The sequence below is a fragment of the Eriocheir sinensis genome, chromosome 7 (genome assembly GCF_024679095.1).
Source record: "Eriocheir sinensis breed Jianghai 21 chromosome 7, ASM2467909v1, whole genome shotgun sequence".
Taxonomy (NCBI): domain Eukaryota; kingdom Metazoa; phylum Arthropoda; class Malacostraca; order Decapoda; family Varunidae; genus Eriocheir; species Eriocheir sinensis.
The window spans coordinates 18,397,330-18,415,198 of NC_066515.1; the positions used below are offsets into that span (position 1 = coordinate 18,397,330).

The 17,869-nt window shown below is 44.0% G+C and overlaps 2 protein-coding genes across 2 annotated transcripts in view; one reads left to right on the forward strand and one right to left on the reverse strand.

Annotated features, from left to right (window-relative positions):
- LOC126993889 (low-density lipoprotein receptor-related protein 4-like) overlaps window positions 1–17,869 on the forward strand; it is a 125,624-nt gene that overhangs the window by 18,648 nt on the left and 89,107 nt on the right. Inside the window, 6 exon segments of the mRNA XM_050853027.1 lie at window positions 436–574; window positions 679–788; window positions 1,246–1,405; window positions 1,914–2,034; window positions 2,931–3,144; window positions 3,504–3,627. Coding sequence (XP_050708984.1) covers window positions 436–574; window positions 679–788; window positions 1,246–1,405; window positions 1,914–2,034; window positions 2,931–3,144; window positions 3,504–3,627 — 868 coding nt within the window.
- Window positions 3,647–7,632, reverse strand: LOC126993896 (uncharacterized). The gene is made up of 5 exons (XM_050853040.1): window positions 7,297–7,632; window positions 6,061–6,219; window positions 5,413–5,486; window positions 4,948–5,082; window positions 3,647–4,742 (listed from the first exon to the last, which is right to left on the reverse strand). The coding sequence occupies exons 1-5, from the start codon at window positions 7,385–7,387 to the stop codon at window positions 4,692–4,694; spliced, it is 510 nt and encodes a 169-aa protein (XP_050708997.1). The 5' UTR covers window positions 7,388–7,632; the 3' UTR covers window positions 3,647–4,691.

The following is a 17,869-nucleotide window of genomic DNA, read 5'->3' on the forward strand; positions in this document are numbered from 1 at the left end:
GAATCTGGAGCTGCCCTGTGTAGGCCATTAGGCCTCTTGCAGTCTCCCTATGTTCTTATGTTCTTATGTTCTCTTGTAAAGATAATAAATATCCCAACAACAGAAATTTCAACTTCTCCCCCCAATGCTCATGCCCCCCCTTGAAAATTACCATCGGCCACTAAAGGGGCACACACACCCCAGTTTAAGAATCACTGTGATAGACTTACATGCAGGTTTCTTCCATCTCAGAATGTGACTCATTTTTACCTTATATCTGCTTGAATTTCTCCTCTACTTACTCATGTATCCCAAAGAACACATACATTTCTTTATTTTCTTACATATCAGAACATGTTCCTTCTGCTCCAGTATGTGTCACTCATTTCCCTGTAATCAAGTTATTGAAGTTTTCTTTGCCTTTATCCCCCTTTACTCATGTCTTCCCTCTTGCAGATCTCCCTAAAATCAATGCCAACTGCTCCAAGGATGACCAGTTCACATGTGCTGACGGCAAGTACTGCATCTCCAAGGTGTGGCTGTGTGATGGTGATGCTGACTGCCAGGACAAATCAGATGAGACCAACTGCTCCAGGTAAGCCATTCCCTCTTTCTTCTTTCAAAAACTAGAGTAATGAGTCTGTTCTTCTTTCTCATTATATTCTAATTGTGTTTTACGAACATCTGTTCTCTCCCCAGTTCATGCCAGCCCAACCTGCACAGCTGTGGCGACGGTCACTGCATCTCGAGTAACTGGGTATGTGATGGAGACCCGGACTGTGCTGATGAGTCAGATGAGCTGGACTGCAGTAAGTGTGGCAGAGCTTCACTCACTCACTCCATGCACTCGTCTCCCGCCTTGCCCTCACTCTGTTGCCTTCCTCATCACCTCATCTCTCGCTCCACCATCACTAATGTCCCTTCGTCAGCCCAGTAACTGTATTACCTTACTATCCCTTTTTCTCCTGCTCCACCACCACTTGTGTCCCCACATCACTCCAACTGCTTCCTGTACTATCCTTCCCTTCACCCCGAACTCCATCCTCACCTTCTCTCTCCCTCTCTCATCTCTTCAACTTTCTTTATCATCTCTTCCTCTCTCATCATCCCATGTCTTCTCACTGTCACCCCTTTTCCTACCCTTCTTTCACCCAAAGCTGTTGTGATATCCTTAGCAAAATAACAATAAATATATACCATCAATAAACTTTAATAAACGCTTTATTAGATAACTGTGGGAGGCTTAACACTTTTCTGGGTCCTCAGACAAGCTCACCGAGACCAGCTGTGGGCCGGAGCAGGTGGCATGTGCGGTGGAGGGCCGGTGTTTGATGCAGCACTACGCCTGCGACGGGGAGAACGACTGTGGCGACTGGTCAGACGAACAGAACTGTGGCAATGAAACCTGCTTGGGCAATGACTTCAAGTAAGGCTCTGCAGAAGGAGGAGGAGGGTTTGATAATGTAGACATTGTAGAGGAAGCTTATATGTTTAACATTTCCTGGGAAGGAGGTGGTGATAGTACAGTAAAAAGTATGCAGAAAAAGTAGTGTGGAAAACAATAACTCAAGCCTTGTATCTTAATGTTTGATAACACAGACAAGTTCTCCCTTTGTAGTAACTTGTGATCTGGGAGGAGGTCGTGATCGTGTAGACAAGAATTATGTAGAGAAAACAGCATGGAAAACAGAAACTCGAGCTCATGTCGTACTAACCACTAGACGATCACAGCCTCTCATTCTTTTTTTCTTTGTTAGAACAGTGTCTAATAGACCGTTTTGTTGCTGTTCTTGTTTTTACCCTTGAGCTGCCCTTCGTGCTGTTAAAAAAAAAGAGAGAGAAAAATCATAATGTATGATATTGTATACAGGTTCCCTCTTCTGTAGTAAAGGAGAGACGAGCTGTACTGCCCTACAGGTGTTAATGCCTTGCAGATGTGAGTCAGGGCGCTGCATTGAGAGGAAGTGGGTGTGTGACGGGGCCGTGGACTGCCTGCCTGATGGGGAGGATGAGGCCAACTGCTCCCTGCCCTTGTTGGAATCAGGAACTGCACAGGTGAGGCATTTAATGATGAAACAAGTGGGGCAGGTAGTGCTTGACGATGCTACAGGTGATAATGACAGGTGACAGGTGACAGGGGGGCAGGTAGCAGTATGACAAGTAATCTAGTTAATGATGCTGCAGGGGAAAGCTTAACAATTTAACTAGTGGGGCAGGTAACTACAATGGGTAATATACTTTATGATGCTACAGGAGAGGGCTTAGCAACATGACAGGTGAAGTAAGTAACAGTATGACGAGTGATATAATAAATGATGGTATAGAGGAGGACTTAGCATCTCAGCAGGTGAGGCAGATGACAGGACTACAGGTGATATAATTAATAATGATGCTACAGGGGAGACAGGGTTGTCAGGGGTAGGAAGGAAACAACCACTTTCCTTTTTTTATGTTAGTGTTAGTGTTATGTTTATGTTTTTAGGTTAGTGTAGCTTACCTCACTTTCCTCTGTAACTGGCTTTCAGTACACAACTTTTTTTGTTGCTATCTATAATTTTCCTCATTTTTTTTCTTTGAGAGTAATTTACATGTCATGTCTAACCTCATTGTTGGATATTTCATTGTGTTACTTTTCTTGCATACCCAAATAGTTAGTGTCATTTTGTTTTAGTTCCTGTGCCAAGGACTCTTGCGATATCACACGCTGTTATTAATCATACTTTCCCTTGAGAATCAGAAGCATATTGTTCAGTGATTTTTTTTTGTGAGAGAGGGAAGGATGGGAGTGTTTGATAGAATTTAATTAAGTGTGTGTCTATAGATGAAGCTTAAGATGCTGCAGTATGATGGCTTACAGCGTGGTCACATTCAAGAAGCCTCCAAGAAGTAAGCAACAGGTAGACATTCTGTTTTGTGACTTTGTGAGCTGTACACTTTGCCTTACCTTGCAGCCGAGTGAGTGCCACCCTGAGGACTCTCGGCTCTGCTCAGACCGCTGCATCCCCAAGGAGTGGTGGTGTGATGGGGTGAAGGACTGCAGTGATGGCTCGGACGAGGAGAGCTGTAACTTCACCTGTCCCCCGGAACACTTCACTTGCTCCCCCACCGCTTGTATCCCCCTCCAGCGCCGCTGTGACGGCCACCACGACTGTCTCTTTGGGGACGGTGAGTGTGGGCACTTAGTACTTGCTTGTGATATACGGGAAATGAGCTACACTTGTGGGGACTTGTGTGTATTTGTTCCTGGTTGTTCTCAACATCTGTATTTTTGCAGGGTTGTAGTCTCCTATTTTAAGTTATTTTATCACAAATTATTGATATTATGCATTTATTCTTTTGACACATAATTTGATTTGAAAAGTAATTCCATCCATTGATTTCTCTGTGTTGTGGAAGCAAAATTTTGTTGACATTTTTATCAACTCAGTCGTTCAGACAAGTTTAGCTCCTGAGTGCATGTAGTACTGTTATGTGTGGGCTGGTTGTGGTGCCCCTCCCCTTGCTCATGCCTTCCCCCGCCACAGATGAGAAGGACTGCCCCCAGGACTCCGAGTGCCCTGGCCTGCAGTGTGGCAGCAACACCTGCAACCCAGCCAAGCACCTCTGCCTCTGTCCTCCCGGCCACACCCTCGCCGCAGACAACACCACGTGAGTGTTGCTTCCCCTGTGTTGTGTAGTGTTGTAGTTGTTGTAGCATTAGTGTTCCAGGCTGCATAGGGCATCAGGTGCTCCAGTGGCGGGCTGGACCCAAACGTGGAACTCATTTCAGCTCGTTTAGAGAGGCTCTGTGCATGCCTGGGCGCCTCAGCCTTGTTCTGATGACTGCTGTCCACTAAGCCATCGTCAAGAAGAGGTGATTTTTCTCATTTTTTTTGCAATGTTTGCCCTTATTGGCACTGACTCCTTTAGCACAAGGGATACAAGACTGTGCAAGACTTTGACGTCCACAGTTTTGAGCTGATACGTGTTGGTTGCATATGAATTAGTGTTTTTAAAGGCAAAGCTAAACCACAAGTGTATACTTAAAATATAAATGCTGTACACTTTATTGGAAAAAAAATGATCATTGTCCAAGTGAAGTTTAAGTTTATCAGTGAGATGAGACCCAGTGCTAAATATCCAGTAGGAAGCCACAGTACCGTGAGAAGGCGTAGGATTATCCAATGAATGATGAGTCGTGTGTATTTGTATCATTACTTATAGTACACCTGGGCATGAAACAGGACACGTGGGATGAACCTTAGTGACTCTTCATCACCTTGTCTCTGAGGATGCATTCAGTGCTCAGCAGACTGGAAAAGATAGGAGCTTCTTGTGTGGGCCCAGGGTGGAGCAACAGAGGTGGAGGCTGCTGTCATGACCACTGCCTTGGTGGGTTTGTGGAGGGAAAGAGTCATCAAAAGTGCTGGTGGATAGAGAAAGAAAAAGAGATTGGTTGACAGATGGGGAGACAGATGCCATCCCATTTGAGGGGTGTGTTAGGTGCTGCTCAAGGGTAGATTGGGTTTGTTGGGGGTCTCAAAAGGGTGTGTTGGGCTTGTTAGGGTCTCAAAAGGGTGTGTTGTGTGTGTTGGGTTGTTGGGATCTCAAAAGGTTGTGTTGTGTGTGTTGCTGGGTCTCAAGGCTGTAGTGGGTACGTTGATGGGTCCCGAGCCTGTATCGGGTTTGTTGATGGGTCCCAAGGCTGTGGTGAGCGTGCTGGGGTGGCAGGGCTACAAGGATGCGGCACAAGACTGTATCACACAGGCTCCAAATGTTGCCAGCTGTTGGAGAAAGAAAGAGACTTTGTTATAAGGACACCCTGTTTCTTGCACAACCGTGAGCTGTTAAGTTTATTGAAAACAAGGAATCATCTGAAGACTTCAAAATTATAAACATCATCATCATCATATGGAGGTATGTGGGGTGATGTGAAGGTGTGTAGGTGTGTGGGTGTGTGTGGGATGGAGGTATGTGTTGTGGGTGTACCTGCTGTCTGGAGGAGGGTTCTGGGCAGGTGGTGATACTGTCAAGGAAGTTGTTCTGCCGCGTGGCATCACTGCTGACCACAACGTTGGCGAGGGAGAGGTACAGCTGGGCCTGGTTCACCTGTCCGTTCACCAACTGAGGGAGGAAGGCAACGAGGGGAGGAGATGGGGGGGACTTACTCTGGGCTCACTTGTTTCACTTGTGGACAAATGACCCCTGAAATGTTTTGCTCTTAATGAACAGAAAAGAGAATAACCAAAAACTAGAGAGAGAGTGGATGGTGATAATTGTAAATGGCATGTGTGTTGAACCACTTAATATTACTTCACATGCTGGGCTAGGATTTATTTTCTTGGTGGACTCAATTTGTTTTGTTTAAGATTGGTTGACACTTTATTCCTTGGGTGACTCTATGTGTCTGTTTTGTTTATGGTTGAAATTCTCATGAGGCAGCCATGCACTCACCAGCCCCATCTGCACCAGCACACAGTTAGGCAGCTGCTCGCCATGCACGCCACTCATGACGGCGATCAGGTCATCTGGCCGGGGAGGGGAGGTGGGGAAGGGGAATAAGAATCATGAACTAAAGCACAGAGAAGAGACAGGCTGACAAGACAAAAAAACATGCATCCTGACTGTGCTGCTCGAGATGCAGTGTTAGTCCTGCCAACTGTTGAAACAGGAAATATTTGAGATGCTTCTTTTGTTGCCACCACCTACAGGGAAGTCCCCATGAGGGGAGATATAATTAAATATATATTGAAACCCTGGAGTGTTCAGGCAGTATTCATAAAGACATGGTCACTTGTTTCTAATTTGAAACACTGTTGTAAGAATGAAAAAAGCTAAATAATTTAGACAACTTCTTTGTGTTTTTTTCTGTAAATCTGTGAGGTAACACTGAAATTAATCTTGTTGCATAGAAACAATAATTACTTCTGGCAATGGTTCATCCATTAGCCACCGGAGCATCAGCCACTAAGGCACCTTCAGTAGACAGTTTATCAGAGTTGCTTTATCTGCCAGTCATACCGGTTACAACCTATACCCCTGAAATAAAGGGATCTCAACACCCTACTCCCACCTAGAGCACAACACCGGCCTGGCAAATACCTTCAGTAAACGCGTTGGTCCTGAGGGTGGTGGAGCCAAGGAGGGAGTAGCAGTAGGCGAGGACCTGGGTCATGGAGCGCTGGATGGCATGCACGTTGAGGAGCTGTGTGCAGTAGTAGGTCTTGGAGTAGCAGCGGATGTCCGTGCGGCAAAGATTCTCTGAGGGGATGGGAAGAGAAGGGGAGAAGGTGAAGATGAAGAGAGGCTGTGAGTGTGTGAGGAATGAAGAGTAGAAGGGAGAGGATGATGGTGAAGAGAGGCTGGAGCATTAGAGAGAAGAAAAGGTGATGATGATAAAGGCTGTAAATGTGAGGGAGAAGAAGAGGGTGACGATGGTGGTTATTGAAGGGTTGAAGATGATGGTGAAGGGTGGCTAGGAACATGAGGGGGAAGAAGAGGGTGATTATTATAGTTATTGAAGGGTTGAAGATGATGGTGAAGGGTGGCTAGGAACATGAGGGGGAAGAAGAGGGTGATTATTATAGTTATTGAAGGGTTGAAGATGATGGTGAAGGGTGGCTAGGAAAATGAGGGAAAAGAAGAGGGTGATTATGGTGGTTATTGAAGGGATAGAAGATGATGGTGAAGGGTGGCTAGGAAAATGAGGGAAAAGAAGAGGGTGATTAGGGTGGTTATTGAAGGGGAGAAGATGATGGTGAAGGGTGGCTAGGAACATGAGAGGGAAGAGGAGGGTGATAATGGAGGATAGTAGGAGAAAATGGCTGATGGTGAATGGTGAATGTAAGTGAAAAAAAAAGAGGGGGGGGAAGAAACTAGAGTAGGTGAAGGAAAATGATGGTGAATGGTGAGTGAAAAAAAGAAAAAGGGGGGGAAGAGAACAGTTATGGTGATGGGGAGGGGGGGCGAGGTGGTGATTGTGAGGGAAGAAAAAGGGGAAAGAGAACAATTATATGGTGATTATTGGTGATGAGGGGAGGAGGAGGTGGTGATGATGGTGATGAATGATGATTGTGGAGGAAGAAGAAAAGGGGAAAGTGATTATGGTGAGGGGAGGAGGAGGAGGAGGTGATGATGGTGATGAATGATGATTGTGGAGGAAGGAAAAAAGAGGAAAATGATTATGGTGAGGGGGGGGGAGGAGGAGGAGGTGATGATACATGTAATGGTGAAGAATGGTGATTTTTAGTTACGAAGCAAGGCAAAAGAAGTGGATGGAAATATAAACAAAGGTACACACACACACACACACACACACACACACACACACACACACACCAGAGAAGTTCTCCAGCCAGCCTGCCTCCGTCGGCCCCACCAGCAGCGTCGCCGCCATCACCAGCACCACCAATATTCTTTTCGCCTTCATGGTGCTCCTGTCTCGGGGGGCGGGGGGAGGGGAGGCAGGGGTGGGGCTGGGGTCGATGGGGTGATGGAATGCTTGTGCTCTGGAAGGGGTGATGGGGTGACCTGGAACGGGAGGACGATGGAGTTGGGTTAATGTTGGTTGGGTTGGTCTTCTTATTCCTCTATTTTTCGTTATTTCTACTCTGCATTTCTATTTTCCGTGATATAACATTTTATCTAACCGTTTGTGAAGGAAGACCGAGAGATGAACTAAAGATGGAGAAAAAACCGCACGGAATTTGCGGGAGTTGGGTTAATGTTAGTAGGGTTGGTCTTATTTTCTTCTGTTTTTCGTTATTTCTACTCTACATTTTTATTTTCCGTGATCTAACATTTTCTCTAACGGTTTGCGAAGGAAGACCGAAAGATAAACAGTTATTAAAGATGGAGAAAAAAAAAACGCACGGAATTTGCATGTTGTTTAGTATTGCGTTGTTGTCTTCGTTCATTTTTGTCCCATTTTCATGATTTGTTCCCTTGTCTCCCGTTATCTCGAGCCACAATCACGTAACGCCAGCAAGACCTACGGAATTTGCATGTCGTTTATAGTCTTCTAAATATGTCGAGGCCGGTCTGGCGTAGGCTCCCGCGGGTCCTCTCCTCCCCTCTGCTCTGCCACACAGTTCCAACACCTATCTCTTCCTCTCATATGTAAGCTATAGGTAACATATGAGAGGAAAAAATAGGTGTTGGGACTGTGTGGCAGAGCAGAGGGGAGAAATGGACCCGCGGGAGCCAACGCCAAATCGGACTCGACAATTTGGTTTCACTATAGTAGTTCGCCGTTATTTTTGTTCATATTTGCCCCGTTTTCATTGTTTGCTTCCATGCATTATGTTACCTCGAGCCTAAACAACGATACAAGCCTGCCCAGAACGATACGGAGGCTGCGCTCAAATCACGGGTCTGTCGTGGGTTTGGGGTCGCTGTGGCTGTGACGTGAGCACTCTAGTCGTAGGGGAGGCGTAAATAAGAGGCCCTGGGGAACGCTACGCCCAAGGACACCCCACCCGCGGCTGTCACGCTGCGGGGGTGTCGACAACTCTCGTTTTGAGTCTCGTGTGGGTCCTCAAGGTCACCAGTGGGGGATGACGGTGACGGTGAGCAGCGAGGACCTGGGTTGTGTGTTGTGGCGTATGTTGTGGCTTGTTATGATGCGTTGTGGTGGGTGGGTGTTTTGCGATGTGTAGAGTGGGTTGCTGTGATGTGCGGTCTTTTCATATTTATACAGAGAAGAAGGCGCTCAAGGGCGAAAACAACCAACTAACCAACCAAACAAACAAAAAAACAGGAAACAATAAAACTCGCAATGGCGCTGCTCCCGTAAACAGTAATCAGCAAAAGAGTTCAAAATATAGACTGGAAAGGTGTCAATCCTGTCCTCTTGAAAGTGTTTAAATCTTAGACAGGAGCGAAAGGGATGAAAGAATGATGTTGGTTATAGCTCTTGCGTAAGGGATTAGGATAGTAAAGGCATGTTGTGGTGTGCAAAGGGATGAAAGAATGAAGATGCTGTTTAACTCTTGCACAAGGGATGTGGATAATATAGGGTGTGTGGCTATGTGGCGTGCAAGCGGGAAGAGGAGTAATATGAGCTCAACGTCCCAGGATGTGTGACTCTAAATGCTGGGAGAGGGTGTAGGACAGTGATGGCGAATCAGGCCAAAAAGGAGTGACAGGGGTTGAAGAGGGATTGAAAGCGCCACAGAGGGCAGGAAGAGGGTTTAGAGCAGTGCTTCTTAAACTTTTACTATATACCGCGTCCCCTCCAGGAATGGGTCCCTCCCTCCACGCCCCCTTGCATATATGTACTGATAAAATTCGCTCCCAGATTTATTAACAATGATAAACCTTACTAGACTATTTGAAGCTAGAGTTAATAATGGCGATAATTTTGCGTTTCTTCATAAACTTCTCAATATTTACCGACGCTCTTGTTGAGATAATAGGAAATACTCCAACAACAAAAATTCCAAGTTTTCCTCTGTAAATTACCAACGCCCTCCAGTTTTAGAAGCACTAGTTTGGAGGAATGTCATTAGTAGCGTAGGCTGTGAGATGGGTGAGGCTGGCGGGGAAGCCGGGCTGAAAGGAGACCGATGAAGTTGAAAGAGAATAAAAAAGGTATACGAAGGTTGAAAGAGTATTAAAAGTAGTTCAGAAGCGCCATAAAGGGATTTATAGCTTAAAGACAATCGAAAACGCGAGGTGTGTTCCTGCTGCGTCACCGAGACTTCGGTTTAAGAACGTCCTTGAAGTCTTTTGCTTTGACTGAAGGATGTGAGTCATGGCGTCCAATGAGCTGAGGCCTGGAACCCTGGCGGCGGAATCTGTGACGTCCTTGGGTGCTTGATAGGATCTCTGAGCAACCAGGAAGTGTTTGTGGGATCTGACACTCTGGCATAAAAGTCTTTAGGCCTTGAGAGTGTTTATGGCCAATGCACTGAACCTTAGAACTCCATAAAGGAAAATAAGAACGTTAAGCGAAGAAGAGAGAAAAAGAAAAAGAAAAAGAAGATGATGAATTATGAAGACGAAGAAGAAGAAGAAGAAGAAGAAGTAAAACAAGAAAAAGAAGATGAAGAAGAAGAAGAAGAAGAAGAAGAAGGGAAAAGAAAAAAAATAAGAAGAAAAAGAAGATGAAGAAGAAGAAGAAGAAGAAGAAGAAGAAGAAGACTGAATAATACAACGTTTTTGACTCGCGAAAATAAGAATGCCCTTGTAAACTCTTTTATACGTCTTCGAAAATCCTTCACATGCGAAAATTCAAGCAGCTTCAACGGAAACGAAAAAAGAACAAAAAAAAAAATCACGAAAAAGAAAAACATTGAAAGAGAAAACGAAACAAAATCTTAACGAGGCACATGTATCATCTTTCAAGGCTGCGGCAGAAGAAAGAATGACATTGTGGCGGGGCTCGAACCGGCGCTCTCTGGTCCACTGCTTTTTACAGCCGAGGCGAAGAGACGGTTTTTGGGGACAGAACCACCCCTCAGGAAGGCCACGAACAACACAGAGGGGGAGGGAGGGAGGGTGGAAGGGGAACGGGGGGAGGGGGTAGGTAGACAAGCAGATAGGGGAGGGTAGAAGGTGGAGGTGGGAGGGTGTAGGGAGGAAGGTGGAGATGGGTGGAGTGTTGAAAGGGAGGGTGAGAGGAGGGATGGAGGAAGGGTGGGGGTGGGTGGGGGGCACCTCGTCACCCTCCACCTCATAGATTACAGGCCACGGAAGTCAAGGCTCACTGCCCCCGAAAAAGAGAGAGAGAGAGAGAGAGAGAGAGAGAGAGAGAGAGAGAGAGAGAGAGAGAGAGAGAGAGAGAGAGAGAGAGAGAGAGAGATTATGTGTAAGGGTAAAGCAGTAAAAGGAGAGAAACTGAAATTGAGGAAAAACAAAGAGAAAAAAAAGGGAAAGGGAAAGCATAGAAAGGAAGAAAGAAGAAGGAGAAAAAGAGTTATTTGTTGATGTTCATTTATTTATTTTTTCATCATCAGTGTCACTCATAATTCCTTCGTAAGTTACAAGTTCTTTTCCTTCTCTTTTTGTCGTTCATCATTGCGAGTTTTTCTTTTTTATGTCGAAATGTCCTGGTTTGACGAGTGACAGCCCGTGAAGTGTGTCTCCGTGTGTGTGTGTGTGTGTGTGTGTCCGCCACGCCCACCCTCGCCCACACACTTGCTAATATATGTTTTCTATTTGTTTATTTTTTTTTCGTCTTCGTCCCATCTTGCAATCTCTTTATCACATTCTTCTTTTATTCCATCTTGCAAACCTCTCTTCTTTTTCATCTACTTTATTCTTCCTTCCTTTCCTCTCCATCTACTTCTTCTCTTTGTCCCGTCCTCCTTCCCCCTCATTTTCTCTTTCTTCTTCCATTTTATTCGTGTTTTCTTTCCTTCTACTTCTTCCCTTCGTCTCATCTTCCTTACCCCTCTCTTTCTTTTTCTTCTACTTTATTCTTTTCTTTCTTTTCCTTCTACTTCTTCTTTTTGTCCCATCTTCCTTACCCCTCTTTTTCTCTCTTCTATCATATTATTTGTTTTTCTTTCCTTCTACTTCAACTTCCTCTCTTCGTCTCATATTCCTTAACCTATTTTTCATTTTCTTCTATTTTATTGTTCTTTTCTTTCTTTTCCTTCTACTTCTCTTTGTCCCCCCTCTTTTTCTCTCTTCTATCATATTATTTGTTTTCTTTTTTTCTACTTCAATTTCTTCTCTTCGTCTCATCTTCCTTATCCTTTTTTTTTCTTTTTCTTTACTTTATTCTTTTCTTTCTTTTCCTTCAACTTCTTCTCTTTGTCCCATCTTCCTTACTCCTCTTTATATCTTCCTTTTGCCATTTTATTTTCTTTCATTCTACCTGTTCTTTCATTGCCTATCTTTATTAGCATTCTTCACTTCTTGCAAACCCCCCCCATCACTTGATAACAGTCAGTTCTTATTTATTACCAGTATCTTCATCCTTATTATTACTATCATTATATTTCACAGTTTTGCTTCCCTTCATACTCTCTTTACGACTCCTAGTATTACCTCGTCGTCTGTTACTGTTATCATCATTATCATGCTCTTCCTTTCCTATCTTCCTCCTCCTCTTCCTTCCACCCCTCCATTACCTCATCATTTACTTCCATCATCATCATTTTCACAGTCTTCCTCTCCCTTCGTCCCCCTCTTTCTCCTCTTAGCCTGTCATTTTCCTTCATTTACAAGCCTTGGACGGGAAGTTGCAGATATATTCGTTCTGATGATACCACTTTTCAACGCTTGCTCAGAAGACTTGCCTTGGAATACGTATGTTTAGGGTTGGCAGTACGGTATGTTAGTATAGCTGGGTAACAGTATTATTGTTCCTCTTGTCTTCCCCTAACCCCCAGCACCTATACCCACACACGCATCATATATAATCCTTTTTTAGGTGGTTCACTCTTCCATGTTTAATTTAGCAGTATGGTCTTTCAAGTAAACCTATGTGACATTATTGTTTTTCTTTTGTCACTCCTCTTTTTTTTTTTTTTTTTACAATAAAGGAGACAGCTCAAGGGCACAAAAAAAGGAAACAACAATAAAAAAGCCCGCTACTCGCTGCTCCTAAAAAGAATCCAAAGAGGTGGCCGAAAGAGGGATCAATTTCGGGAGAAGAGGTGTCCTGATACCCTCCTCTTGAAAAAAAGTTCAAGTCGTAGGCAGGAGGAAATACAGATGAAGATTGTTCCAGAGTTTACCAGCATGAGGGATGAAAGAGTGAAGATGCTGGTTAACTCGTGCGTAAGGGATTTGGACAGTAAAGGGATGAGCTTGAGTAGAAAGTCGTCTCCTCATCTCCCCCCACTTCCCCCCCTCCCCACCCCACCACACGCCGTATAGTAATCTTCTTAATCACCGCACTCTCGTATGTTGAATTCCAGGGTAACATATCTAAGTAAATCTGAGTAACGCTATCATTATTTTTCGTCTCGTCACTCCCCTTCCCCATTTCTCACACCCACACCATACAGTAAACTCTAACCGCTACACTTTGGGACACACGGTTGCCCACTACCACAGCTACGCACCACTGTTCTCACCACTACGCAAACACATTAAGATTCACCATTACCTTAGTCATAGTTGCTAATGAGTGAGCAATTGGAAGTACCTGTAATGACTCACCTTTACCTGTCATTAATGAGACTCACTTATTATTATTATTTTTTTCCTTTTTTTTTTTTTTCCTTTCACTTTTCACCTTTATCCTTCTCTCTCTCACCTGGCCTCACTTACCTGTCTCCCGTATGACGTGTGTGCGTACTCAGGTGTTAGTGAGGACACGCTTACCTGGCACCCTTATATATAGCCTTCCTCCCTCCCTCCCTTCCTCCCTTCCTCCCTCTTCCTTTCCTCCCTCTCTCCTCGCCTTCCTCCTCTGTGATTAACTCTTTCAACCAGTCTGTGTAAAAATGTGTATGAATGACTTGGATGTAGATAGATGGATAAATAGATAGAGAATATCCAAAGAAAAAGGGGGTTCATATTTCTTGTTTATTTAATTTTCTTAGGTTTAGGGATGGTGGTGGTGGTGGTGGTGGTTGGGTGTGGTTGTAATGGTCGGATGGCGCTGTCTGTTCGTTTGACTGTCTGTCTGTCTGTCGTGGTCTGTGATACTGTATACGGTATGTCAGTCCACCCCCCCCTTCTCTCTCTCTCTCTCTCTCTCTCTCTCTCTCTCTCTCTCTCTCTCTCTCTCTCTCTCTCTCTCTCTCTCTCTCTCTCTCTCTCTCTCTCTCTCTCATTCACTTATTCACTCTACGGGTTCTCCTTGTTATATTCACTATGATTTGTTTGCTGTCCCATTTACAATGTTTCTTTTCTTTTTTTCTGTCACTTCTCAAAACACTCTGTCTTCTGTTTCCTTTTCTACCTATTATTTTCTTCCCTCTCTCACTCATTCACTCCCTCCTCCACTCTCACTAACTTCTTTCCTTTTCTTATGTTCAACTTTCCTAACACACCTTCTCCTCTCATTTTTACTCTTAATATTTTCTAGTGATTTTTTTTTTCATATTCATACATTATAATTTTCATTGCAGCGTTTGTATATTATTTGCAGTGAGAAAATATGTTGATTATAATGCCATGCTGTGTGTGTGTGTGTGTGTGTGTGTGTGTGTGTGTGTGTGTGTGTGTGACCTTGACCATGGCGATGAGAGAGAAAGTGTCGATGGGAAGTTCATTACCTTACCTGTAAAAAAAAATCCACCTGTTACGTCACCAATCCTTCTCATCCATCAGTCATGCTCTTCGTCACGCTTCATTTAGGGACACTGGTTCGAGTCCTGTGATCCTCCTGTCTTTGTCTTGTTTGGGGTTATGCTGTGGTGTTATGTAATGCTGCTTATGTTATGGTGTTATTTGCTTCATATTGTCTGGGGTTATGTTATGGTGTTTTGTAAATGCTGGAAGTTATTTTTTTTTCACAATAAAGGAGACAGCTCAAGGGCACAAAAAAAAGGAAACAATGATAAAAAAAAAAGCCCGCTACTCGCTGCTCCTAAAAAGAATCAAAAGAGGTGGCCGAAAGAGGGGTCAATTTCGGGAGGAGAATTATACCTCCCTTCATCTGTATATCCTCCTGCCTACGATTTACACTTCACCTGAAATCGGCTTCTCTTTTGGTCGCTCTTCTGTACTTTTGTAGGTGCAGCGCTTAGCATTTTTTTTTTTGTGCATGTCCTTGAGCTGCTTCCTTTACTATAAAAAAAATGGTGTTATGTCGTATGCTATTGTTTAAGGTCATGTTATCGTGTTACGTTTTCCGATACCGTTTGTGTTTATGTCGTGGTGTTGGGTTAGTCTGTTCTAGTTTGAGGTTATGTAATGGTGTGTTATCTCCTGCTGTTTGGAGTTACGTTATGCTACGTTTGTTATGGCAGAGGTGCCACGCATTGCACTAGTCCCCCACACAAAGAGTCCGTTTTCTTTGGCAGTGCTGTAATGACTCGTTCTCACGTTGATCAGAAGGTGAAGAAATGTGTAAACAATGGCAGGCGTGATTTATTCCAGGGCATAACTTATAGAGAAACCGAACGCACGCACAAACACACCTCAGTTAAGTCTACGGTTTTAACACTCATTATATTTCTCCTTTCTCTGTGTGTGGGTGTGTGGGTGGGGGCTTAGAAATCTCAAGTTGTTGTTGTTGTTGTTGTTGGTGGTGGTGGTGGTCTTGTTGTTATAGTTGTTGTTGTTGTTGGTGGTAAGGAAGATATCAAATAGAAAGAACAGGAGGGGGAGGAGGAGGAAGAAGAAGAAGAGGAGGAGGAGGAAGAAGAGGAGGAGGAGGAGGAGGAGGTTCTTTGAGTCTTCTTCGATTATAATTATTACTATAACTTTTTTCAACCATTAAATTTTGTCTGCCATCATTATATATATATATATATATATATATATATATATATATATATATATATATATATATATATATATATATATATATATATATATATATATATATATATATATATATATGCAGGAAGGAGAGTGCATAATAGAATTATATAATGAAGGGAGAGTCAGTGTTTTGTAGATGATTAGTAGATAAAGAGATAGATAAATAGATAGAGTGATATATAGATATAGATAGATAGATAGATAATGGAAAAAGTAAACGACCAGAGAGAGAAAGAGAGAATTTACAGCTCATAATCCTGTGAGGGGTCCTTGGGTCGCCCGTATATCCTTCAGGAGTCCTTTAGGGATGATGGGGGGCGTCCTTGACCCGGGGGGGTTTTAGCTTAGGGGGACTCGGGGGGACTTGAGACAAGACAGGCCCTCAACCGGGGGAGCTGTGTGGAAGAGAGAGAGAGAGAGAGAGAGAGAGAGAGAGAGAGAGAGAGAGTTAGTTAGTTAGTCAGTCTAGTGAGCAGTCTGGTTTCATTATAATACGCAAAATTTTAGTCCAGCACAAGAGTAAATAAGAAAAAAAAATCCAAAACAACACAAACTACAAATCACTTAAAATCACCGCTAGCTTCTGTTTTAAGTGTCACTTGATTGCTCCTCGTAACAAACAAGACGAATATTTAGTCTCAGAAACAACCTTATCCTTCACGATGACTGATTTGACTAAGATTGCACGAGGTCCCAGACTGGTCAAAACCCTCACCCTCACATCCAACACAAAAAAACACTTCAGGATTAGCGTCACTTGCTGTCTGACTTGCTAACTAAGGGTCGTATTATAAGACATTTCGCCTCCCAAGAACACATATTTGGCAAGGCTTTCGTAGGGGTTGTGGGCATTTCCAGGGTTAGTTGTATGACCCTGGTGGTAGTTTAACCCTTCATCTGTACCCTGAGCCTAAAAAAAAACCTCATTAGAACGTGATTGATCCTCTCTTTGACCTTTAGAAATAGCTGATGTGAGAAGCGAAAGTGTCTTGTAATACCAACCTAAGACTATTCCACGAGGTCCCAGGCTGGTCAAAACCCTCCCCCTCACATCCAACACACACACACACAAAAAAAAAAAAAAAAAAAAAAAAAAAAACACTTCAGGATTGGCGTCACTTGCTGTCTGACTTGCTGATTAAGTAAGATCCCGCTATGTCTCCAACTTGTCAAAACCCTCCCCCCCCCCCCACACACCATACAAGATGCGTGCAGGCAACAGACAGGTACACTCACCGCTCCACTCATGTTAAAAAAGCACTACAGGATTAGTGTCACTTGCTGTCTGACTTGCAGATTAAGATTCCGCTATGTCCCCAACTGGTCAACCCCCCCCCCCCCCCCCCCCACACACACACACACCATGCAACAAGATGCGTGCAGGTAACAGACAGGTAGCACTCACCGCTCCACTCATGTTGAAAACGCACTTCAGGATTAGCGTCACTTGCTGTCTGACTTGCAGATTAAGATTCCGCTATGTCCCCAAATGGGCACCCCCCCCCCCCCCCACACACACACACACACCATGCAACAAGATGCGTGCAGGTAACAGACAGGTAGCGCTCACCGCTCCACTCATGTTGAAAACGCACTCCAGGATTAGCGGCACACGTTGTCTGGTCACACCGAACCGCTCCATGAACTTCTCAATGTCGAATTCAACGTCTTTCATATCGGCCTCCTGGATGGTCTCTGTCACGTGGAGAGAGAGAGAGAGAGAGAGAGATTTCCATAGATTTACATAGAAAATCAGACCACACAGACCCCATGGTCCAGACTAGGTGGTCTGTCCTTAAACCTAAGTGATTTTACATTAATCAGAAGGCTCCTAAACGTTGCATTTCTACTCTAGTTGATATTAAGTTGAAGGAAGTGACGGTCGAGCTTATTTTTGAAGGAGTCAATCGTGTTACACTGGACCACTGATGGTGGAAGCTTATTCCATTCTCGCACTACAACGTTGGTGAAGAAAAATTTGGTGCAGTCTGAATTTACTTGTCTACATTTGAGTTTTACGCCATTGTTCCTCGTGCGCAAAGTGTCATCGATCATAAACAATGTTGATCTGTCTACATTCGTGAAACCATTAAGTATTTTAAAACATTCGATCAGCTTTCCTCGGAGGCGACGTTTCTCAAGAGAGAACATGTTAAGAGTAGAAAGCCTTTCTTCGTAGGATTTGTTGCGCAAGAAAGGGATCATTTTCGTTGCCCTACGCTGAACACCTTCTAATTTAGCAATATCCTTTGCATGGTGGGGAGACCAAAACTGTACCGCATATTCCAAGTGGGGTCTGACTAAACTATTGTAGAGCGGGAGTATTACATCTTTATTCTTGAATAAAAAGTTTCTTTTAATGAAGCCCAACATTCTGTTCGCTTTATTTGCTGCATCGATGCATTTCTGTGAGAGAGAGAGAGAGAGAGAGAGAGAGAGAGAGACGCGGGGCTTGGAACCAGAGCCATAGGGCCATATTTTCAAACATTGCGGCGCCCTAACACACATATCTGATGAG

Coding starts and splice junctions, on each gene's coding strand:
- LOC126993896 (XM_050853040.1), bottom strand. CDS start 7,387: ATGAAGGCGAAAAGAATATTGGTGGTGCTGGTGATGGCGGCGACGCTG. Junction 5,487..6,060: donor GACCAACGCGTTTACTGAAG/GTATTTGCCAGG, acceptor CTCCCCGGCCAG/ATGACCTGATCGCCGTCATG. Junction 5,083..5,412: donor TGCTGGTGCAGATGGGGCTG/GTGAGTGCATGG, acceptor TTCCTCCCTCAG/TTGGTGAACGGACAGGTGAA.